Here is a 24,009-nt window from a genome sequence, read left to right as displayed (position 1 = left end):
ACACAGAGCGCTTAACACAAGGCGTGGCAGCACCCAGTGAACGCTGAGCACACACGAAGCTGTCAGTTGTGTTAGGAACTGAAGTCCAAGGCGGGGTTACGACTAGGTCAATTCTCAGCGCGGAAGGGCCAGAACGCAGGACTTCTGGAGAGCGAGGCGCACGCGCCCGTTCGCGGGGCTCATCTAGTGCAGACGCTATGCATGCGCCGGAAGTTGCAACCGGGAAGCCAGCGAGGTCGGTTCCGCCCGACTCTAACATGGCGGCGCCCTTTGTCTGCTCTGGAGTGCCGTCCCCGGCCTGCTCGCGGCCGTGATGCACCTCCTTCTGCGGTGGGGTCCGGGACATGGCAGGTGAGGATCAGCAAGTGCACGGGGCCGGGGGAGTTCCAGGAGCCAGGGCGCAGGCGGCGGAGGATGTGGCGCGGCGGGACACCGGGAACGGTTGTGTGGGGGAGGGGAGGGAAGTGGAATGGGACGCTAACCCAGGATGAGGGGACACCGCCGGGCAAGAGTTTGTGGGGCAGCTGGGCGGGGAACGTTGCCGGACGAGCGGGCGGGGGGAGTGGGCAGCCAGAGCGACCACTTCGGCGAAAGCACCCGAGTCACCTCCCGGGCTGGGTGACACCCCAGCTGGTAGCATCTCCGCCCCCGCCGCCCGGCTGTCACCGCCCCTTGACCTCGCGCGCCGCGGCGGGTGGGCGTTCTGCGGCTGTGAGGGTGCGAAATGCTTGGGCGGCTCACGTCAGCTGCCCAGGGCAGGAGGGCAGAGGTTTGCCAGGGCCCAGTAGGTGAGGCAGAGTGGGAAGTCAACGCTGGCCCTCTGTAAAATTATTTCATTCATTCATTCGTTCTACAGACGGTAGTTCAGCTTCTGATAGGTTCTGAGGATAGAGCAAGCGCAATCCCGGTAGAGTCGGTCCTAGACTAGCGCTGAGGAGTGAGTATGAGTGAACCTTCGAGGCAAACAGGAAGGTTTGAATTTCCACTCTGTGCTGTGTCCTTAGGCACTTTGGGCTCTTTTTCTCTGCCTTGGTTTCCTAATCCTTTTTGTTTTTTTTAGAGACAGAGTTTCACTTTGTTGCCCTCGGTAGAGGCTTGTGGCGTCACAGCTCACAGCAACCTCCAGCTCTTGGGCTTAGGCAGTTCTCTTGCCTCAGCCTCCCGAGTAGCTGGGATTACAGGCGCCCGCCACAACGCCCGGCTATTTTTTTGTTGCAGTTTGGCCGGGGCCGACTTCAAACCCACCACCCTCGGTATACGGTGTCAGCGCCCTACTCTCTGCGCCACAGGCGCCGCCTGATTTCCTAATCCTTGCAGGCATCCTCAAACTTTTTAAACAGGGGGCCAGTTCACTGTCCCTCAGACCGTTGGAGGGCCAGACTATAGTTTAGAAAAAAAAAACTATGCCCAAATTCCTATGCACACTGCACATATCTTATTTTGAAGTAAAAAAACAAAACGGGAACAAATACAATCACACCACCTCATGTCGCAGGCCGCAGTTTGAGGACCCCCTGCATGTGAAATCTGCCTTCTAAGATTGTTAAAAAGGTTGAGTGGGGTAATAGGTGTAAAGTGCTTCGAACACTTAACTGGCACAAAGTAAATGCTGCATATTTGTTGCTGTTATCATTTGTATCATAATCACCCACAGCTCAGAGATACATGTGGGAGACAGGTAAATAAGCAGTTTTTTGTTTTTTTTGAGACAGGCTCCTGGTAGAGTGTCATGGCGTCATCGTAGCTCATAGCAATCTCCATCTCTTGGCTCAGGCGGTCCCTTTTTTTTTTTTTTTTGTAGAGACAGAGTCTCACTTTATGGCCCTCTGTAGAGTGCCGTGGCCTCACCCAGCTCACAGCAACCTCCAACTCCTGGTCTTAAGCGATTCTCTTGCCTCAGCCTCCCAAGCAGCTGGGACTACAGGCGCCTGCCACAACGCCCGGCTGTTTTTTGGTTGCAGTTTGGCCGGGGCCGGGTTTGAACCCGCCACCCTCGGTATATGGGACCGACGCCTTACCGACTGAGCCACAGGCGCCGCCCCAGGCGGTCCTCTTGTCTTGACCTCCCTAGTAGCTAGGACTACAGGCACCCACCACAATGACGCCTGTCTAGTTTTTCTATTTTTAGTAGAGACAGGGCCTCACTCTTGCTCAGGCTGGTCTCAAACTCCTGAGCTCCAGCAGTCCACCTGCCTCAGCCTCCCAGAGTGCTAGGATTATAGGGGTGAGCCACCATGCCTGTCCTAAATAAGCAGTTCTGATGCTGCTGTGATGGAAGAAATGTCTCCATCTCCTGGGTACACAGAGTAGAGATACTTCACTCAGTCAAGGTGAATCCAGGCAAGTTCTGTCCCCAGAAAGCTGACACCTAAGGAAGTTTAGGGGAGTGAGGCAGAAGAGGAGTATTCTCACTTAGAGGAGTAGCTGGTGAGAAAGCTCAAGTCTCTGGTGGGGTTGGGGGTGGGGCTAGAAGGCTAGAGAAACAGGCCTTGTAAACCGACTTCAGGACTTGAAGTTTTAGGCTAATGGGAAGCCATTTAAGAATCAGATTTGTGAATTAGAAAGATCACTCTGCCTCTGTGAAGAATATATCAGGGGGAATGAGCCTGGAGGCCAGTTAAGAGGCTGCTAATGGATCCAGATGAGAAATGAGGGAGGCCTTGAGGTAGGTTAGAGACAGAGGGTGGCAAGAGATGGTTTTGGAGGTAAAATTGACAAAACTTGGTGATTACTTTGATGAGGGAGTTAGGGGCAGGGAGGAGTCAAGATTACCCCAATTTTTGACTGAATGGATGTTGATGCTGTACAATGTGATAGGAAACAGGACAGGGAGCAGTTTTACGGGGAGGGGTTTTGAACATGGTGTAGTTAGATAACTGTAAAACATTCAGGTGCAGCTGTCCAGTGGTGATCTAGTAGTTGTCATTCCATCAAAGGTCACTAAAGCCACAGGTGGGAAGTGCTGAGCACAGATGAGGGTATGCAGTCAGAAGCAGAGAGCCCAGGCCATCCTAGAGGATGCTCATACTGCAGTCATGCTTGGGCACAAGCCTCAGTGTTTTTGCCTTATCAACATCGTGCTCCATCTTTCATTAAGCAGGAGTTCTTGAGTGTAGAGACTGGGACTGAGTTTATTCATCCTTATGTAGCAGGCCAGTAAACCAATTTGACATTTACTGAGCGCTTACTTTGTTCCAGGCTCTGCTGAGCATGCTGTGTTTGCCTGAGATCGTTGAGGTATGAAAGGGCAGCTCTCAAGAAGCACCGTTCAGGTGTTTATCATATTTTTCACTTGGTTGTCTTTGGTTTCAGTAAGAGCTTAAGGGGGAGGCACCCAGCTGGAGTTTAGGCAGACAGACTGTCAGAAAAAAGTAGCCTGGGCTATTTGTAAGTCTGAGATGTGCCTGTAACACTCAAGGATGAAACAAACCACATGAGTTTGACTTCCTCTATGCTCAATGTGATTCAAATCAGCCTTTCAAGATAGCTTTTTCTTTACAATTATACAGTAATGACAAAATCCTAGTTACCATTTGGGGGGGGATGGTTGATATTGCTATTATTGTTTTAACAACAAAGACCAGAATGAATTCATCAAGGGATGATGCTCACAGCTTGTTTGATTAAGTACACCCTGAAATGCTCCAACAAAGCAATCCTAAAATACAGTGGCTGACTCTGAAGTTTATTCCTTGCTCCTTCACATTCTGGATGTACACAGCCCAAGGCTGGCCGAGTGGCTTGCTCTGTTCTGTGAGGTCATCTGAGTATAGGGTTCCTTTGATCAAATCCAGGCTTCTGCCATCATGTATGAACTCCAGTTGGCAAAAAGGGAAAGAGAGCAGGGAGCACATGCACACTTCTTTTAAGGTTCTAATGTTCAAAGAAACACATCTTTGTACATCATGGTCCCCAGACATCAGCCAGCTACTACATGTGGTATATAAATCAAAGAAAGAATTATGTGTTTCGGTGCTGGAGGAAAGTTGGCTGAGAACCTGCTCTGTCCTGGTGTAACTGGATTACTGGATTGTCAGTGTAATCCCAGCCTTGAAGGGATCACTGGATTACCTGGATTGGGGGTGTGTGATTCCAGCCTGAAGGGATCACTGAACTTGTGAGAAAGGGCCAGATGTACCCCCACCCTGTCTCCCTAAGGCCGGCTGCTCTGGCGTTGGGTGGGTTCGTGGTGCTTGGGACTGGGGAGTCCAGGCATGTTTATGCATTCACTGTTTTCTGTGCCCAGTATGTGTCAGACACTGCACTAGTAAGACGATCTTGGGAGCAAGGTGCTACTGGTTTTGGATACTCACAGTGCAATTCAAGAAACTGGTCTGGTCAGGAGCGTGTGTTCACAGAGGAAGGGGTGACTGACATTGGAAGGCTTCTCTGTGGTGAAGACGTAGAGTGAACGGCACAGTTTAGGTTAACTGTACAGCTCCCCTCAGACAGACAGCGGTGGTGAGGACTGTGGAGTCAGGTGTGAAATCTTGCACCCTTCTTTCCTGGCTCTATGTCCTGAGGGCCACTTACTTCATTGCTGAGCCTCGGTTTTCTCATCTGTAATATAATGACATCTACCTCACAGAATTGTTTTGAGAATTGCATGAGATCAGGGAGTAAGTCAGTCACCGGTCTGCTGTGTAATGTGAGGCACTTATTAAATGTTAGTTACCTTCTGCTGCAAGGTGCAGCATGGTTTGAAGCCAAATAGGCTAGTCAGGGCTGCAGTTGAAGAGGGACTGGTCCTTTGGGGCAACCAGGTGTCTGTCCTTTGATACCTGGAGAGTCAGGGACTGCTCTGTGTCCTCACTGTGACCTCAGGAGTTCTGCAGACTTACTAATTACAGTTAACTTTGGATTCTCAGAGACCATGCCCTGAGTGGCACCTCAGGCTCTGATGGAGGGGTCTTTTGAGAGGGAAAGGGTTCTCTCTGCCTATTTAATAATTCCTTCAACTTTGGGTGCCATGGCTCACGCCTCTAATCCCAGAACTCTGGGAGGCCAAGGTAGGTGGATTGCCTGAGCTCACAGGTTCAAGACCAGTTTGAGTGAGGCCGAGACCCTGTCTCTAAAAATAGCCGGTGTTGTGGCGGGCGCCTATAGTCCCAGCTACTTGGGAGGCTGAGGCAAGAGAATCGCTTGAGCCCAAGAGTTGGAGGTTGCTGTGAGCTGTGAGGCCACAGCACTGTACCGAGGGCGATGAAGTGAGACTCTGGCTCAAAAAAAAAAAAAAAAAAAATTCCTTCAACTTCAAATGCTTCTGTGAATCGTTTTCTGAGCCCTACTCAGCCCCACAGCCTACCTGAGTTTGGAGACTCTCCTCTGTGATTTCTTAGCACCCTGCTCTGATCTCTGTTTTTTATTTTGTTTTGAGACAGGGTCTTGCTCTGATGCCCAGATAAAGTGCAGTAACAGTGGCATCATCACAGCCCATTTCGGCCTCAAACTCCTAGGTTCAGCCTCTCAAGTAGTTGGGACTATAAGCACATACCACCATGCCCAGTTAACTTTTCTGTTTTTTGAAACGCGGAGGTCTTGCTCTGTAATTGCTCAGGTTGGTCTCAAACTCCTGAGCTCAAGCAATCCTCTTGCCTCAGGCTCCCAAAGTACTAGGATTACAGGTGTGAGCCCTCAGGCCCTTTTAATGACTTTGTTGTATCTGTTTTTTGTTAGAAAGCATTTGAACATTTGGTTGCAGCATAGACATTCACAGTTTTTAGTTGATCCTCTCAATGGGTATTAGTCATTTGTGACCTTTCAGGACATCTTGATTTGGGTAAGGAAGGAGAATTAGATTTGCACCAATAGGTGGTTGAAAAGCAGAAAGGATTTTTCAGGCATGATGCTGAAGGCTTGGGTATTTTACTGCATTTTTCCATATTTCAATTGGGTCTTTCTTAGCATCAGGCAATGATTTAAAACAGGTGTCCTCAAACTTAAATAGGGGTCCAGTTCACTGTCCCTCAGACCGTTGGAGGGCCGGACTATAGTTTAAAAAAAACCAAAACTATGAACAAATTCCTATGCACACTGCACATATCTTATTTTGAAGTAAAAAAACAAAATGGGAACAAACCACATTGTCTCATGTGGCCCGGGGCCGCAGGTTGAGGACCTCTGATTTAAAACGTAGTCTACTGAGAGCTCAGTTGATTCCACCTGTAATTCTTTAGGTGCCTTCGTGATATCAACTAGGTGAGGCTGAAATGCTAATTTGAGTGTGATGTCATTATTCTCAAAGTCAATGAACTTTTCATCATATTCTCCAATTGATGGGTCTATGACAGCTGTGTTTTCTTCCAATGATATACACATGTCATCCTGCTCATCCGTGACCTTTGCTAACTGGGGAAATGTTCATCTGAAATTTCCTTTTGAAGATTTGTTTTCAAAAAAAGATAACTTTTTCAAAATGCTTGGATTTTTTTTTTTGCCACACTTATCCTTGTGATAGCCAACCCACTTTAGAATGATACAGCAAATCCACATGAACCTCATCATTAAACTTTAGCTTACATGAAACTGATGATGCTGTGTTGATTTGCCTTGAATGTAGTTAATACTAATAACTTGTTGCAAAGTGTCACTTAAAGTAGTATCTTTAGCACAGAGATTTTGCTGATGCAAGATACAATGAAAAGAAATGAGAGCATCTGGATTTGTTAATACTTTTTTTTTTTTTTGAGACAGAGTCTCAAGCTGTCGCCCTCAGTAGAGTGCTGTAGTGTCACAGCTCACAGCAACCTCCAACTCTTGGGCTTAAGCGATTCTCTTGCCTCAGCCTCCCAAGTAGCTGGGACTACAGGCACCTGCCACAACGCCTGGCTATTTTTTTGTTGTAGTTGTCATTGTTGTTTAGCTGGTCCCAGCTGGATTCAAACCCTCCAGCTCTGGTGTATGTGGCCGGTGCCCTAGCTGCTGAGCTACAGGCGCCAAGCCAAGGATTTGTTAATATTTTTATCCATGCAATAAACTCTTTTATGTTTTCCTATCATGGAAGGTGCACCATCTCTGCATACACTCACTAGATTTACCAAATTCAGTCCAACTTCACAACATTTATCTTGAAAATTATTGTTACTTTTTTTGAGATAGAGTCTCAAGCTGTCACCCTGGGTAGAGTGCTGTGGCATCACAGCTCACAGCAACCTCCAACTCTTTGGCTCAAGCGATTCTCTTGCCTCAGCCTCCTGAGTAGCTAGGACTACAGGCAGGCACCACTACCTGGCTAGTTTTTCTATTTTTAGTAGAAGTGGGGTCTTCCTCTTTCTTAGGTTTAAGAGCCTAAGTTTGAGACCCCTTAGGCTGGTCTCAAACTCCTGAGGTCAACCAATCCACCTGCCTTGGCCTCCCCAGAGTGTTGGAATTACAGGCATGAGCCACTGCGCCCAGCCTCTATTCTTTGGTATTGTAAATGTGTTCATTTAAAAAAAAAAATTTTTTTTTTCAATGAATCCCCAACAATAAAAAAAGAAAAAAAATTTTTTTTTCTTTCTTTTTTTTTTTTTTTTTTTGCTTGGAGGAAAGGTTTTTATTGGCGAGGGAGGGATGCTGCAGAGCAGCACCAAGAAGGAGAGAAAAGGAGAGAGAGAAGGGAGAAAAGAGAAAAAGAGGAGAGACACAGAGAGGAGGGGGGGAGAGAGAGAGGGAGCCATTTAAAAAAAAAATTAAAGACAAGTGAAACTAAATTTTGATTCAGTCAAAAGGCTGCACTTAAGGACCTAGAAGACCACATGTGGCCTTACAGCCGTATGTTCCCCACCCCAGCTTAGCCTTTGAGCAAAGTACTTGACCTCTCTGAGCCTCAGTTTCCTCAGTTGCAAAATGGAGACCTTGCATCTAACTTTATTGGGTGGAACTATTAATGAGATAATGCATATAAAGTGTTTAGTCAAGTCCCTGACTCCCTAATTGGCAATTAGTATTACATGTTAATTAGGAGAAGAGTACCCTTAAGAAAGTCAAGAAAGAAAATGTACAGAGCTGAGGAAGAAAACAGTGTTTGGAATAGGAAAATGTACTTGAGGTAGAGAAGCCAGAAGGTTCTAAAGGATGTACTGTGGAAAATGGAGACCTTCCCTCCTCCAGGTGACTCAGCGGTACCTGTGTGTCCTCCCAGAGCCATTCTGTGCATATGCACTCATGTCCATATGTAGAGGGAAAACCATTTTTTAGGAAAGTCAGGTGGGTTGAGTTTGTTGCACATGTACGAATGCACACGGGCCTGTTAAGTGGTTGGCCTGAGAACCATTGTCAGTACTGGACAGGCAGCCTCTGTGGGCATAGCTTCAGAGATCTCACTGTTTACCTAGAAAAAGACCAGATGGCCCATCCTTGTCCTAGAATTCCTTGATGGATGGTGCCTGTGTGGGTGGCACTCAGTTATGCAGATGTGGTGTTTGACAGGGGTACACAGCATTGGGTAATGGATATTACAGTAGGGAGAGACCCCAATCTTAGAGAAAACAAAAACTCCAAATATGGTTTGTGCACAAAGCATATTGTCCTACTTCTTTTGCTGGCCACAATTTTTACATGATTGACATAACAGAGGTCTGAGAGTAAGCGTTGTGCCGTGACGAATGTGTGTGTGGGGTGTCCGAATGGGTGCCTGGCGCCCAGAGCTCCTTGTGGACATCAGTAGCTTAAAAATCCCAGGGCAAATCAAGGTTGACCTCAGTAGTGTACTCAGCACAGATACATGTAGAAAACTAAGGCTCGGGCTCTTGGATTCAATCGTGCCTGTTATAAATTGGGAGAGATGGTTCTTATGATTAGGCTTCAAAGGAAGGAAGCAAGCAAAGGGCATGGTTAGAATGGAGAGTTACTCACTCCTGTCTAAACAGCAGCATGGACAGAGGCTCAGAGGTGGGAATTCCAGCTGAGAATGCAGAGCAGGCCAGAAGCAGGCTGGGTGGGTTCATTATAACATCAAAACGTCCTCAGCTTCTGGTCTTAAAAGGTCTGGCAGTAGAGTGTTCTGCCCTCCCCACCCGCACCACTTCCCATACTGGAACTATTAATCTAAGCAGACACTTTCCTGTCCCGCATGGAAGGCTCTGCGCTGGTTTTGCTGACCTGCGCCATGGGAAGCTGTATCTCTATGGCTCAGAAGCCATGGCTCAGAGACTCATTTCAGTAGTATAGGGGCCATGGGGTCTCTCTCAGGGACTTCCCCTACCACGCCCCCACCCCCACTACGGTTTACTGTAACTCAGTCAGCTGCCCAAGCTAATGCTTCACAACATTGTTTAAAGTAAGAAAGAACATTGTTTAATTTTGTAAGTTGCCTTTATTAACTATGGAGTAGATACAAAAGAATATGTTCAGTATAAAGAATGAGTCTTAAAGGAATACTAACGTAGCCATTGCCCCAGTTACTAAAAGGAGCCTTAGCTTTGGAGTCCCCTGTGCTGTGCTCCTGTCCTGATCCTGTCCCACCCCTCCCCCAGGTCATCCCCAAGGTTTTCTTTTTTCTTTTCTTTCTTTCTTTTTTTTTGAGACAGAGTCTTACTATGTTGCCCTTGGTAGAGTGCTGTAGCATCACGGCTCACAGCAACCTTAAAGGCTTGGGCTTAAGCAATTTTCTTGCTTTAGCCTTCTCCGTGGCTGGGACTACAGGCGCCCACCACAGCACCCGGCTTTTTTGTTGTTGTTGTTTAGCTGGCCCTGGCTGAGTTCGAACCCATCAGCCTCAGTGCATGTGGCCAGCACCCTACCCACTGAGCTACGGATGCTGCCCTGGGCATCTTTTCTTATACTTATCTTTTTTTGTGTATTATAACAATAAAAAGTTTGAATCAGTGTCCGTAGCACAGTACTTAACGGTGGTGGCCACATTCACTTAGGCTGGTGGGTTTGAACCCAGATCGGTCCAGCTAAACAACAGTGACAACTGCAACAAAAAAATAGCTGGGCGTTATGGTGGGTGCCTATAGTCCCAGCTACTTGGGAGGCTGAGGCAAGAGAATCACTTAAGCCCAAATAGTTGGATACTACTGTGAGCTGTGACACCATGGCCCTCTATTGAGGGCGACATAGTGAAACTCTGTCTCAAAAAATAAAAAATAAAAAGTTTATTCATGGGCGGCGCCTGTGGCTCAAGGAGTAGGGCACCGGTCCCATATGCCGGAGGTGGTGGGTTCAAACCCAGCCCCGGCCAAAAACAAAAAACAAAAAACAAAAAAAAAAAAAAAAGTTTATTCATTGTAACAATTTTATACTCATATAATTTAAGGAGATTTTAATTAATTTTTTTTTTTTTGAGACAGTCTCACTTTGTCACCCTTGGTACAGTGCTGTGGCGTCCCAGCTCACAGCAACCGTAAACTCTTGGGCTCAAGTGATTCTCTTGCCTCAGCCTCTTGACTAGCTGGGACTATAGGCTCCCACCACACCACCCAGCTATTTTTAGAGGTGGGGTCTTGCTCTGGCTCAGGCTGGTCTTGAACCTGTGAGCTCAGGCAATCCACCCACCTCGGCCTTCCAAGTGCCGGGATTACAGGTGTGAGCCACTGCCATCAAAAAAAAAATTTTTTTTTTATTGTTTGGGATTCATCGAGTGTACAAAGAATTAGGTTACAGTGATTGCATTTGTTAGATAAAGTCCCTCTTATAATTGTGTCCCACTTCCAAGAGGTGTGCCGTACACAGTGACCCCCACACTTCCCATCCTCCTGCCTCTCCCCACTTGCTCATTCTCCTACCCCCCTTTGTGTCAGTGCATCTGCTGCCTTCGTGTTAGAATAGAGGACATTGGATTCTTGCTTTTCCACTCTCGTGATGCTTTACTAAGAAGAATGTATTTCACTTCCATCCAGGTTAATGCAAAAGATGTAAAGTCTCCATCATTTTAATGTCTGAATAGTATTCCATGGTGTACATATAGCACAGCTTGTTAGTCCATTCCCCAGTTGGTGGGCATTTAGGTTGTTTCCACATTTTGGTGATTGTAATTCATATACTTACTGATCATTCAGATTTCAGCTTCTTTGAAACATTCAATTAATCTTTTGCTCATTTTTCTGCTGGGTTATTTGTCTTTGAACTTTTTGTTTGTAGCTTTTCATTTTGTTATTTATTTATTATTTTTTGAGACAGAGTCTCACTCTATTGCCCAGGCTGGAGTGACATGGCACCAGCCTAGCTCACAGCAATCTCAAACTCCTGGGCTCAAGTGATCCTCTTGCCTCAGCCTTCCAAGTAGCTGGGACTACAGCACCGCCAGAACTCCTGGCTATTTTTAGAGATGAGGTCTTGCTCTTGCTCAAAGCAAGTCTCCAACTTGTGAGCTCAAGAGACCCACCCGCCCGGGCCTCCCAGAGTGCTAGGATTACAGGCGTGCGCCACCAGGCCCAGCCTGTTAATAATATTTCATCACAGGGACATTCCATGTTTTGTTGTTAGTTCCTTCATTAGTTTGGCATATAGGTTGTTTCCATCTTTCAACCATTGCCATGAACCTTTGTGTTCAAGCTTTTGTGTGGATGTAAGTTTTCCTGGTTGATTAATTGTAAGAGCCTTTTGTAGCAGCAGTAGCACCCCTTATTTATCATATGGGCTATAAATATTGTCCCCAGGTTTTTATTTGCATTTGGGAAGTTGAGAAGATAAGGGTAGAAATGTAAATGAATCACAACATTTAGATTTCTAACTTATCTTTCACACAATTGAGTTTATGTACTGTTCCTTCCCCAGTAGGACCCTGCTAGCTCTGTCTCCATCTCTGCTCCCACAGCCCCCGCCCCCAGCCTTCCTGTCTTAGGACCTGGAGCCAGGCAGCACTTGGGGGTGGTTTCCAAGTTTCTGCTCAGAAGCTCACACTTCAAAGTGGCTGTCTGAAAAACTGCCAGTTTTGCAATCATCCATTTCAAGTCTTGGCTTCCAAGCAGCTTTGCTGATTCACTGCTGCTACAGGTGATGGGGATTTGAGGGGCCAAGGCCAGTAGCTTTGTTTGTTAAAGGGCAAGCCCTGGGACTCCAAGCCTCTCCTAATCCTCTGAAGCAGTGGTTCTCAACCTTCCTAATGCTGCAATGTATTTTCATTGTTAAAAAGGGGTCGCGACCCACAGGTTGAGAACCGCTGCTCTGAAGGCTGCTGTTTAAAAACTGTGCTGGAGAGCAGCACTTCAACATCTGGATTTGAGGAGCCTGCAGTTTTTAACAATTATTAGAAATTGGGCAGCATCTGTGGCTCAGTGAGTAGGGTGCCGGCCCCATATACTGAGTGTGGCAAGTTCAAACCCAGCCCCAGATAAACTGCAACAAAAAAATAGCCGGGCATTGTGGCTCTATCTCTAAAAAAAAAAAAAAAAAATTATTAGAAATCGAGACATTGAGTTCTGGTCCATGTTCTATCCAGACCTCAGTTCAGGTTTTGAGATCCAAAAAATAGTCTTTTTTTTTTTTGAGACAGAGCCTCAAGCTGTTGCCCTGGGTAGAGTGCTATGGCATCACAGCTCATAGCAACTTCCAACTTGTGGGCTCAAGAGATTCTGCTGCCTCCACCTCCCAAGTAGCTGGGACTACAGGTGCCCATCACAACGCCTGGCTGTTTTTTTGGTTGCAGTTTGTCAGGGGCCGGGTTTGAACCCACCACCCTCGGTATATGGGGCCAGCGCCCTACCCACTGAGCCACAGGCACCACCCACAAGCTAGGACAAGTTATACATGAAGACCCTGTGCTACACTGAGGTCCAACAAACCACACCCATTTCCAATTTATATTTAACTTTCTACTTTTGGCTTGGGTTCTTGATCTGAAATAGCATCATGGGACAACTAATCCTTCCTTTGGATTGTCGTGTTCTGTCTTCTTTCTCAGGGAAAGCCTCTCTGCTCCTCCAAAGCCCTTTGTAGAAAGAAGATGGCATTTGCCATCATGTATTAAGTATCTGTGCCTTTTGTTCTGGTTACAGTCCAATGTGCAGTGCAGTTTGTGGGGTCCTTCCCTGGTCTTTTTTTCGGGTCAAAACTCTACAGGATGGGTGCCTGGATTGCTAAGAATGATGATGGCCAACAGCAACTTATGATAAAGTATGAACTTTAATCATCCCCATTTTACAGAAAGAAAATTGAGGTGCGGCGATTCCAGTACTCCTGCCTGAGGACCTTAACTAGCTTTGGCTGGATTCCAAGGCAGGAGTGTTTAACTGGGTCAGGCAGAGAAGACCCTCAGTTTCTTCACAGCCTCAGAGGGCTTCATCTGGGTCTGAACATGAGGGCCCCAACTGCCGTGCTGGGGGCATCCCCTTAAGACATTTCTGTTTGTGATATTTTCCTGAGAGATGCATTCTCTGAAAATTACCATCATTTTCCATTTCCCTTATGAGAAATTTTTTACTTTGAGAAGTTTTCAGTCACAAGATCTCTTGGAAATTGTCTTAAAGATTATATGGCAGAAACAAGGGCCTTAGATCTCTGACCGTGCGGGCATTGATTTCCTCCCTTTCTCCCTTCCTTCTCCTCTTCCTTCTTTTCTTATTTTTATTTTTTTTCTGTTTCTGGCCAGGGCTGGGTTTGAACCCACCACCTCCGGCATATGGGGCTGGTGCCCTACCCCTTTGAGCCACAGGCGCCACCTCTTCCTTCTTTTCTAACTTTCTCAGTTTTAATTTTTTAGTAGATAATATTCACAAGTGGTTAAAAAAATACAGAAAGGATCTGTGGTGAAAAGTCCTCGTCCTTCCCTGCTCCCCTAGCTCCTCTGCGGGCCCTTCCTGTTGTTGGTTTCATATATACCCCTCAGAGATGAGGATATTTTCTTTTAAATATAAGTGACATAGATTCTTAGCTTGGCTTCATGTTTTTACACAAACAGCCTGGCCACTTCCCCTAGGACGTGTCAGGTACTAAATGTTGTAGGGGACCTTGAGCTACTCCAAGAAGAGGTACTAGAAACCCTCAGGGGTTTTATGTTTAGCAGGAGGGAACTTGCAGGGGCTGCTCAGACAGATCCATGCAAATGTGTGCTGGGTTCTGGGCACCAACTAAACCTTCCTGGGGCCACCTGGGGGTGACATTGTCCCATTTTTTTCCCCATCCCAAGGGTCTAATGCACTGAGACTTCCTAACCTATGTTCTGCTTATGCTCTGCGCCGACTGTGGAGGGTGTCACTAAATCCTGGTGTGGTGGTCCCACCCTGCCCCTGTTCCTGCTGCAGGTCCTGAGGGTGGAGCTCACAGCTGGCCTTATTCCCTGTGGGCTCCTAGCAGGGCCCTCAGGTCCAGGTAGTACTCTGCAAGTGACTTTGAAATAAACGTCCACACTGCTAACGCCTCAGCCCATGGGATACAAAGATTGGACCTCCAAGTCCATCCATTTTGAATGGGCTTTCTGCCCTAAATCGTACAGTAACAAAAGCCTGAAAGCAAAAGCTTAAAGGCAGAGAAACATCTTTGTGCTTTTTTGTCACATTGGACCAGGCTGTGGCTCCTTTAGCCTCTACCAACTGCCTCAAGGCTTGGAACACCTGATGTTGTCAGAGAGGAACCTTGTAATTCACTGGTGAAGGGAGTTCACTTAGGATAATCTGGTTTGGGTTTTATTTTTATTTTTTGAGACAGAGTCTCAAGCTGTCGCCCTGGGGAGAGTGCTGTGGTGTCATAGCTCACAGCAACCTCAAACTCTTGGGCTTAAGCGATTCTCTTGCCTCAGTCTCCCAAGTAGCTGGGACTACAGGTGCCCAAAATGCCTGGCTTTTTTTTTTTTTTTTTTTGCAGTTTTTGGCCGGGGCTGGGTTTGAACCCACCACCTCCGGCATATGGGGCTGCACCCACCCAGCCATTTTTTGTTGTTGTTGTTGCAGTTGTCATCGTTGTTTTAGCTGGCCTGGGCCAGATTCCAATGCTCCAGCCTGGGTGTATGTGGCCGGTGCCGTAACCACTGTGCTACAGGTGCCGACTCTGGTTTTGTTTTATTTTATTTTATTTTATTTTATTTTTGTAGAGACAGAGTCTCACTTTACCGCCCTGAGTAGAGTGCCATGACGTCACAGGACTCACAGCAACCTCTAGCTCTTGGGCTTACGTGATTCTCCTGCCTCAGCCTCCCGAGCACCTGGGACTACAGGCGCCCGCCACAACGCCCGGCTATTTTTTTGTTGCAGTTTGGCCGGGGCTGGGTTTGAACCCACCACCCTCGGTATATGGGGCCGGCGCCCTACTCACTGAGCCACAGGCGCTGCCCAAGTCTGGTTTTATTTTTTAACACAGTCTTGCTCTGTCACCTAAGCTAGAGTACAGTGGTGTCATCGTAGTTGCCTGCAACCTCTCAGGTTCCTGGGCTTAAGTGGTCTGCCTCAGCCTCCTGAGTACCTGGGACTACCCATCTACACTGCCATACCTGGCAAACTTTTTTTTTTTTAAATCTACTGGTTTTAATGAGACACCACCCCCATCCAAGGAAGCCAGTAGTTACAAACATTTAAAAAGTTGACACTCGGGCGGCGCCTGTGGCTCAGTGAGTAGGGCGCCAGCCCCATATGCTGAGGGTGGCGGGTTCAAACCCAGCCCTGGCCAAACTGCAACCAAAAAAAAAAATAGCCGGGCATTGTGGCGGGCGCCTGTAGTCCCAGCTGCTCTGGAGGCTGAGGAAAGAGAATCCTGTAAGCCCAAGAGTTAGAGGTTGCTGTGAGCCGTGTGACGTCATGGCACTCTACCCAAGGGCGGTACAGTGAGACTCTGTCTCTACAAAAAAAGAAAAAAAAAAGTTGACACTTGACTGTACTGTAATCTGGAACGAATTTTTTTTTTTTGTGGTTTTTGGCCAGGGCTGGGTTTGAACCCGCCACCTCTAGCATATGGGGCCGACGCCCTACCCCTTTGAGCCACAGGTGCCGCCCCCTGGCAAACTTTAAAATTTTTTTGTAGGGATAGGATCTTGCTTATGTTGCCCAGGCTGGTCTCAAACCCCTGCACTCAAGTGATTCTCCTGCCTTGGCCTCCTAAAGTACGAGCTAGGGTTACAGGTATCAGCCACTGCACCTGGCTGTGTTTTATTTTAATTAGTTCGTCACTTTCCCTTTTGTTTTAATTATGATCAGTCACAGACCTGTGTTGGAGAAGTCATATCTAATTCCACTTTTGCCCCTCTTTGGGCAATATTTTCCATCTGCTGTTAATCTTATTTAATCTTCACAATCACCATGTTAAAACTCAGAGAAATCCATCTCAGGTCACCCTGTTAAGTGCTGGAGCTGAGATTCTGAATCCTTTGGTCTCGTGTCCTCTTTGTTCAGTATCCACTCATACCTCATTCTGTATCGTGCCTTTACCGTCTCTACAAGCTGACACTTCCACGTTATTGGCCAGAACGCTGCTGTGATTCCCTCAGTAAATCTCTTCTGCTGCTAGGATTCCTCACTCCAATAAAGGGCCCCACCTTGGGGCCAGTTTCTTAAGTCGAAAGTTTTAGCATCATCCTCAACCCCTTTCTCTTTCTTACAACCCACAGCTTCTCAATCAGCTACTTTTTTTTTTTTTTCTGGACACAGAGTCTCACTTTGTCACCTTCAGTCGAGTGCTGCAGCGTCATAGCTCACAGCAACCTCAAACTCCTGGGCTCAAGTGAGTCTCTTGCCTCAGCCTCCCAAATAGCTGGGACTCCCAAAATAGCCTGCCACAATGTCTGGCTATTTTTAGACACAAGGTCTCGTTCTAACTCAGGCTGGTCTTGAACCTGTGAGCTCAGGCAATTCAACCGCCTCAGCCTGCCTGTCCCAAATGCTGACAGGCGTGAGCAACCACGTCCAGCTTTGATTAGCTGCTTGTGTTGGCTTGGCCAACACATACCCCTAGTCCGCCCATGTCTGGCTTTTACTTCACCAGCTTGCAGAGGCCACCACCATCTCTTGCATCTCTGCTGCAGTAGCCCACCTGGTGTTCCCGTCTCCATCCTTGCTTCCTGGAAGTCTCTCTTTGCACTGCAGTCAAGATGGTTCTTTTACAAGTGTCGCTCTCACACTGGGTATGGTGGCTCACTTCTGGAATCCTAGTATTCTGGGATGCTGAAACCAGGAGCATTGCTTGAGGTAAGGAGTTCGAGACCAGCCTGAGTAAAAGCGAGACCCCCCGTCTCTATGAAAAATAGAAAAACTAGCCGGGCGTTGTGGTGGGTGCCTGTCGTCCCAGCTTCTCAGGAGGCTGAGGCAGGAGGATTGCTCGAGCCCAGGAGTTTGAGGTTGCTGTGAACTAAGATGACACCACTGCATGCTAGCCAGAGCTAGATTGTCTCAAACAAACAAAAAAAAAGTGTCATTTTTTTTAACTCTGCCAAGGCATCCAGTGTTATAGAAGAAACTCCAAAGTCTAATGTGTTGGTAAGACTCTGGGTGATGTCAGCCTCTGCTGCTGCCAGCAGGTTCTCTCATTTACCTGCTCCTCTCCAGACACACCAGCCTCTTTGCCAAGGTCATGCCCATCTCAGGGCCTTTGCACCTGCTGTTCCTAGTGGCTCAGTCTCATACTTCATTCGAGTCTTTGCTCACATGCCACCTCCTCACAGGTCCCCCTTGACTCCTTTCTTTTTTTTTTTTTTTTTTTTTGCAGTTTTTGGCCCGGGCTGGGTTTGAACCCGCCACCTCCGGCATATGGGGCCGGTGCCCTACTCCTTTGAGCCACAGGTGCCGCCCTCGTTGACTCCTTTCTTAAACAGCCTCTGCTCCTCTATGCCCCCAGCTTGCTCTCGTGTCTCCACAGCACTAAGCACCTTCCATTATAGATCACAGTGATTTATGACCTGTCTTCCCCATATGCTCAAAGCTGTAAAACAGGCACAAGGTAAGCAGCCATCAGATGTTCATGAAATTCAGTGGTCTTTTCTCTGTTCCTGTTTCCCAGATACCTATTTTCTAGGCTGAGCACCCCTAGACAGCAAAGCAATCATCATGAGTAGAGAGTCACCCTACTGGTTGCTCTCTAGATTGGGAACCCTTCTTAGCCATCTATATAGAATTATTTCTCAAGTGCACATAAATGCTATTGTATTATGGAATGCAAATTCATTTCTTTATAGTGGCTTTTGTCTATTATTTTTTCTGTTAACAAGTACCCAAAGTACAACTTATTTCATATAAGGGCCTTGAATATTTTGACATTCAAGTTAGTCATATTCAAAAAAGGCCAGGGCCCTCTGCTGTCTGCAAGGCCTGTTCCCCAATTAGATCTGTAATCATTTGAGAGCAAGGTCCTAAGTGAGGTGCTATAAGCCGCTGCAGGAGAAAAGTAAGCAGTACGAGAGAGGTGGTGACGTGCTGTGTGATTTCAGGGCCGGTGTCCCACTGCCTGGATGCCCAGGGAGAGTTTGTGGTTGGGGTGGGGGGAGCCGGGGATGGTCAGACCGACACTGCCCAGTCCTCCCTGTGTGTGTCCTGAGTTCGTCTTTGTGGCAGGAAGGCCCTTCATTTACCCTTCCTTGAGCCTTAAGAGCCCCTAGAACAAGTACTAGCATAATGGACTCTAAACTGGCCCTAGACACCTGGCCCCCTGGACAGCTCTGCTGCAAGGCCTGCCAGTCTCCTGCCCAACTGCAGGCCTAGAGCAGGCGGGCACCAGACAAGGAAGGGAGTGCTGCCCTCTCTCAGAAGCATGCTGACAGCTGAGAAATGGTGGTCGTTGTATAGTTTGAAAAGCAAAGTCAGCATTGTAATTTTATTTTTTATTTAGACTTTTTTAGATTCTTTTTTTTTTTTTTTTGTAGAGACAGAGTCTCACTATATGGTCCTCGGTAGAGTGCCATGGCATCACACAGCTCACAGCAACCTCCAACTCCTGGGCTTAAGCGATTCTCTTGCCTCAGCCTCCCGAGTAGCTGGGATTACAGGCACCTGCCACAACGCCCAGCTATTTTTTGGTTGCAGTTTGGCCAGGCTGGGTTTGAACCCGCCACCCTCGGTATATGGGGCCGGCACCCTACCCACTGAGCCACAGGCGCCGCCCAGACTTTTTTAGATTCTAAAAATCTGTTTTTTGATGGGGGTGGTGGGCTCACACCTATAATCCTAGCACTCTGGGAGGCTGAGGTGCATTGTTTGAGCTCAGGAGTTCGAAACCAGCCTGACCAAGAGCAAGACCCCATTTCTACTAAAAATAGAAAATCTGAGGCAAGAGGATCACTTGAGCCTGAGTTTGAGGTTAACGTGAACTGTGATGACACCATGGCACTCTACCCAGGGCCAGAGTAAGACGCTGTCTCAAAAAAAAAAAAAAAATTTTTGTTTTTTAACTATATACATACATATATATATATATATATTTTTTTTTTTTTTTTTTTGTAGTTTTTGGCCGGGGCTGGGTTTGAACCCACCACCTCCGGCATATGGGGCCGGCGCTACCCCTTTGAGCCACAGGCGCCGCCCGTTTTTTAACAATGTATCATACAACACTGTTGGCCCCTGGCTGGTAGAATTGTGTGATTTTTAAGGTTGGAGTAGGCACTATCCAGTAGGGGAGGAAGTGTCAGGATGGGCTAAGTCAGATTTATATGTTTATCTAAAGGGGAAATTGATTGTAAAAGTTCAAGAAACCCAATCTCAATACAAGAAGAGTGCTGGGCAAAGAAGAAAGTGGAGAGCTGGTTTCTCTGATCTTTGCTGCTCTGCCAGGGGCACATTGCACTCAAAGGGAAGGTTGTCACCCTGGGGTGTGGGGGGGTGGGGTTGGGCAGGTTTCACACTCACAGGGCTGGCCTGATGTGACCTGCCACTTTTAGCCTGAGTTTATGTATGTTGAACCACTTATATTTCTAGAAAATCAGGAACGCTGAGCAACTGGAAGCCGAATGGTGGTCTCTCAACAGCCCTCAGGTTCCTCAAGGTACCCAGATATGGGATGTGTGCTCACATCAAGGCCCAAGGCTGGACACAGTATGTCCTGGGAGTCAGTGCCTGTTAGTGACGATCAGTGTTTCCTTGTGGTGGGCCAATTATTTCTCAGCTTAATGGGGTCCCTCCCTGTGGCAGTTTGGAAGCCCTCCCTATGGTTTCGGGCTTGCTAATAACCTGGGTAATGTTTCATGTTAGACAGGGGCTCATTTGACTGCAAGATGGAGCTTTGCTCTGTGGGGCCACTTAGTGGTCTGGGCTGCACTCCGACTTTCACCCGGGAGCACTCTTGGGGCTCACGGAACAGTTGTTCAATACAGAATGTCACCCTGATAGAGAAAATTGCTCTGAATTGCTCTTTGCTCAGTTCCCCTTCCCTTCCCCTCTCCCTCTCTTCATGCTAATTGTGCTCTAGGATTTTTCCAGATTGCATCTAGGAGGAATAATAGTTCTGATTACAACTTGTTAACAAAGTTAACCAAATAGTATTTTTTTTTTTTTTTTTTGAGATAGAGTCTCACTATGTCACCATCGGTAGAGTGCAGTGGCATCACAGCTCACAGCAACCTCAAATTCTCGGGCTTAAGCAATTCTCTTGCCTCGGCCTCCCAAGTAGCTGGGACTACAGGCGCCCGCCACAACACCTGGCTCTTTTTTGGTTGTAGTTGTCATTGTTTTTGGCCAGCCCAGGCTGGATTCGAACCCACCAGCTCCAGTGTATATGGCTGGTGCTCTAGCCGCTGAGCTACAGGCGCCGAGCCACCAAATAGTATTTGAACGCACTTTAGGTACCCAACATAAAATGGTGTGTAGAAATCATCTGCTAAGTTCTTGGGCTTAAATCCCCTGTAATTTACGTCTCTGCTTCTCCATGAGAGAGGTTCGTCACATGCTTACTGTGTGTCAGGCACTGTACAAGGCCTTTACATACATTCTTTATTTTATCTTTGTTGATCTGAATTGAGATGTATATCTAGTCCTGTAACAAATCCCTGAAATTGTACATTAGCCCCATTTGCCAGGGGGAAGATTTGCTGGAGGGCACTGGCCAAGGCAGTGGAGCCTGGAGTCAGTCGGTTTCTGCTGCTTCTGTGGTGCCGTCTGCCTCCAGGATCCCTGCATCTTGAAGGCAGCAATGCAGAGCTTGACACCCGGTGGCCATGTTCTTAGTTGTTAGGTGATCAGGCTGTGCCAGGGCTGGTACCACGTTGTTTGGCATGTTGAAGAGACTCTGTAAAAGCCATTTCGTTGTTACTGGGGGATCTATAGAATCACGCAGAGGCGATTTCACAACCTGATGAGAAAACCTGCTTATATAGCAGCCTGTGGATGCGGGGCAGGCATGACGGATTATGTTTTCCACAGCCAGCCCTTCTGAATCCACCAAACCAGAGCTCAGAAAGCCACATGCTGCTGTCCCAGGCCACAGGCCTCAGGACAGCCCCAGTGATAGTGGCTGGGAGCATGGTTGGAAATGACCCCATCAGGGCGCATGCATCCTGCACCATGACTGGACTGAGCCTGGCACTTCTACCTCACTTTTTTCTTATTAAAATTTGTAGGGCTCGGCAACCAAAGAACAGTGGTTACGGTGCCAGCCACATACACCAAGGGTGGCCGGTTCGAACCCGGCATGGGCCAGCTAAAAAAACAATGACAACTGCAACAAAAAATAGCCAGGTGTTGTGGCGGGTGCCTGTAGTCCCAGCTACCTTGGGAGGCTGAGGCAAGAGAATGGCTTAAGCCCAAGAGTTGGAGGTTGCTGTGAGCTGTGACGTCATGGCACTCTACCAAGGGCAACATAGTGAGACTCTGTCTCAACAACAACAGCAACAAACTGCGTTCAGTTTTGAACTATGTCTTCATACTAAAGCATATGAAATGTGTACATGTTGCTCAGAAGGCCTTGATTGCCCTTCCTCCAGCATCCTGAATCTTTTGGTTAATCATTCCCTTTTCTTTATGCTTTTACCATCTGTCTCAGTTATCTTTAGCTGTATACCAGCCCACCCCAGAATTTAGTGGCTTAAGTCATTATTCATTATCTCTCATAATTTTGTGGGTTGACTGGGCAGTTGTTTGCTCCCCAGGGCGTGGGTTGAGGCTGTTCGTGTGACAGCATGCAGCTGGGCTGGGCTGGGCCAGCATCTCTGTCATGCGGCTCAGTGCTGTCAGCCGGGTGCCTCTGCTGTTCTCCATGTGGCCTCTCCACAGTTGCTGTCTCCTCCACGTGCTGCCTTCTCCAACAGGGGGACCTGGAATTCCAAGAGTGTGGCAGCTGGATTCCAAGGGAGCCAGGGCAGATCTTCAGGCTTCTTTAGGTCCAGGTCTGGAACTGGCGCAGTCACTACATCGTCATGGCCTGACTGGGCCCATCTAGGTTCCACGGGAAGGGAAAGAGGCTCCATCTCTCCATAGGAGGTGTGGCAGGCACTGTCAGGGAGGGGAGGATCTGGAGGGGCCATCCTTGGAGACCGGCCCCCACACCATCCTTGTCCATGTGTGAGTTGTACCTGTCTGGAGTCATTGCAGGTGCTCCTCAGGGACCTCTCATTCATCCCACAGTGACTTCCTTGTGAGACAGGCCAGGGCTGTGTCCAACCAGGCTGCTGGTCATCAGGAGAGCATCCCAGCTCTCAAACCTGAGGTCAAGGGTAAAAACTGGGAAGGTGCCGGAGTGCAGTCAGGACTTTGTGTGGGAGAATCAGTTCAGTCTGTGAGTGGACAGAGGCCCCTTGGCAAGCCACGTGCCATTTGGGGGCTTCATTTTGTGCATCTGAAATGAGGATTCTGGTCTTGTTCTGTCTGCATTTCCTGTGCTTCTAAGATTGTGGGTCTTTCTTGTTAGTAGCTTTGACTAGTGCCCACATTTGTTATAAAGGAAGGTGGGGAGAGATGGGGGGATCCCCACCATGTGCTTGAGGGAAGGGCACCACGTCCCAGCAGGGGCAGTATTTCCTCCCTTCCCCCCTCGCCAGTGTGCCAGGTGGTGGTGAAGAGCTGGCTGGCTGTGAGTCCTGTCACCATGGGTAAAGTCTCCCCAGGCAGCACCCCTTAGCATGCACTCAGGATGGGGTGCTCCTGGGACCTGTGCGGCCCCCTCAGCTTCCTGTATCTGTCTGAGCTGGGTTCCTATCACTGGGGGGGTAGATAAAAGAGGAAATGGGACACAGGTTAGATCAGTCCAGAACATTTTGTGTATGTTTGGAGGTGCTGGGCTGCCTAGTTCTAGTTCTGTCCCTCCAAGGGAGCAGGTGTGACCCCTTTTCACTATATGCCTTAGGGAGAGGGGCAGCTGGGGCTTCCTGGCAAGCAGCCTACTGAGGAGTCCGAGCTGGGACCACCCCTCTGAGCCCCACATGCCTTGTTTCAGCTGTAAAGTCCACGCAGTTCTGTGGGTGACACCATTTCATATCAGGCACCATGTTCTTGCTCACAGTCCCTGGGGGCTGGTGGCCTTGTGCTGGTAGCCTCTGCGTGTGCCTTGCTTTTCTCCCTTCTTCAGCTCCCAACCTCCCTGCCTCCCCTTTCTTTGTCCTCTTCCTTCTCCCCTTTTATCCTCCCTATTTTCTCTTCTTTCTTTGATTTTGGCAGACATATGCCCCATAGGTGCACTTCTCTGCTGGAGCTGACTGTAGAGCAGCAGTTCTCAACCTGTGGGTCACGACCCGTAGGAACTGTATGAAAGGGCCACAGCATTAGGAAGGTTGAGAACCACTGCTGTAGAGGCTTCTGGTTTCTCCTCCCAATACCCCAGGTGGGAGGAGCCACCCCTCTTGCACCGGAAGAGCGCAGTTGGCGCGGGTGGAAGACGTTGCTCATGGGCAGGCAGCTGCTCTCTTGTGAGCAGGGGGTGGGGTGGACATCCTCCCATGTCCTGGGCCACCACACAGCCTGTCCCTGGCCTTTACTGGTCTTCTGGACCCAAAACCTCTGGACACGAGGGTACCTTAGGAGAGCTCTGTGGCTGGGCTTTGTACCCTTTCCCTGAAAGCTCCATGGTCTGTGTTCTGTGACAGCCATGGGCCCTATACAAGGCAGATTGGTCACCTGGCCTTTAAGCCAGCGGGCCTCATCCTTCCTGTTGGCTGGGAGGCTTTTCTCAAATTTATCTTCCTGGCAAGTCAGATCATTTTCCTGCTAGAAGGTTCTGCTTTCAAAAGGCTCCAGCCAGGGGCCTGGAAAC

General features: G+C 48.1%; 1 protein-coding gene across 1 annotated transcript in view; it reads left to right on the top strand.

Moving 5' to 3' along the window:
- The first annotated feature begins 229 nt into the window (after positions 1–229).
- Positions 230–24,009, top strand: part of ZBTB17 (zinc finger and BTB domain containing 17) — a 31,976-nt gene continuing 8,196 nt past the window's right edge. Inside the window, exon 1 of the mRNA XM_053577188.1 lies at positions 230–351. Within this exon, the coding sequence (XP_053433163.1) occupies positions 345–351 (7 nt within the window). The 5' untranslated portion in view covers positions 230–344. The remainder of the gene's footprint in view (positions 352–24,009) is intronic.

Source organism: Nycticebus coucang, chromosome 22, assembly GCF_027406575.1.
Source record: "Nycticebus coucang isolate mNycCou1 chromosome 22, mNycCou1.pri, whole genome shotgun sequence".
Taxonomy (NCBI): Eukaryota; Metazoa; Chordata; class Mammalia; order Primates; family Lorisidae; genus Nycticebus; species Nycticebus coucang.
This window is presented reverse-complemented; position numbering and strand designations above follow the sequence as displayed.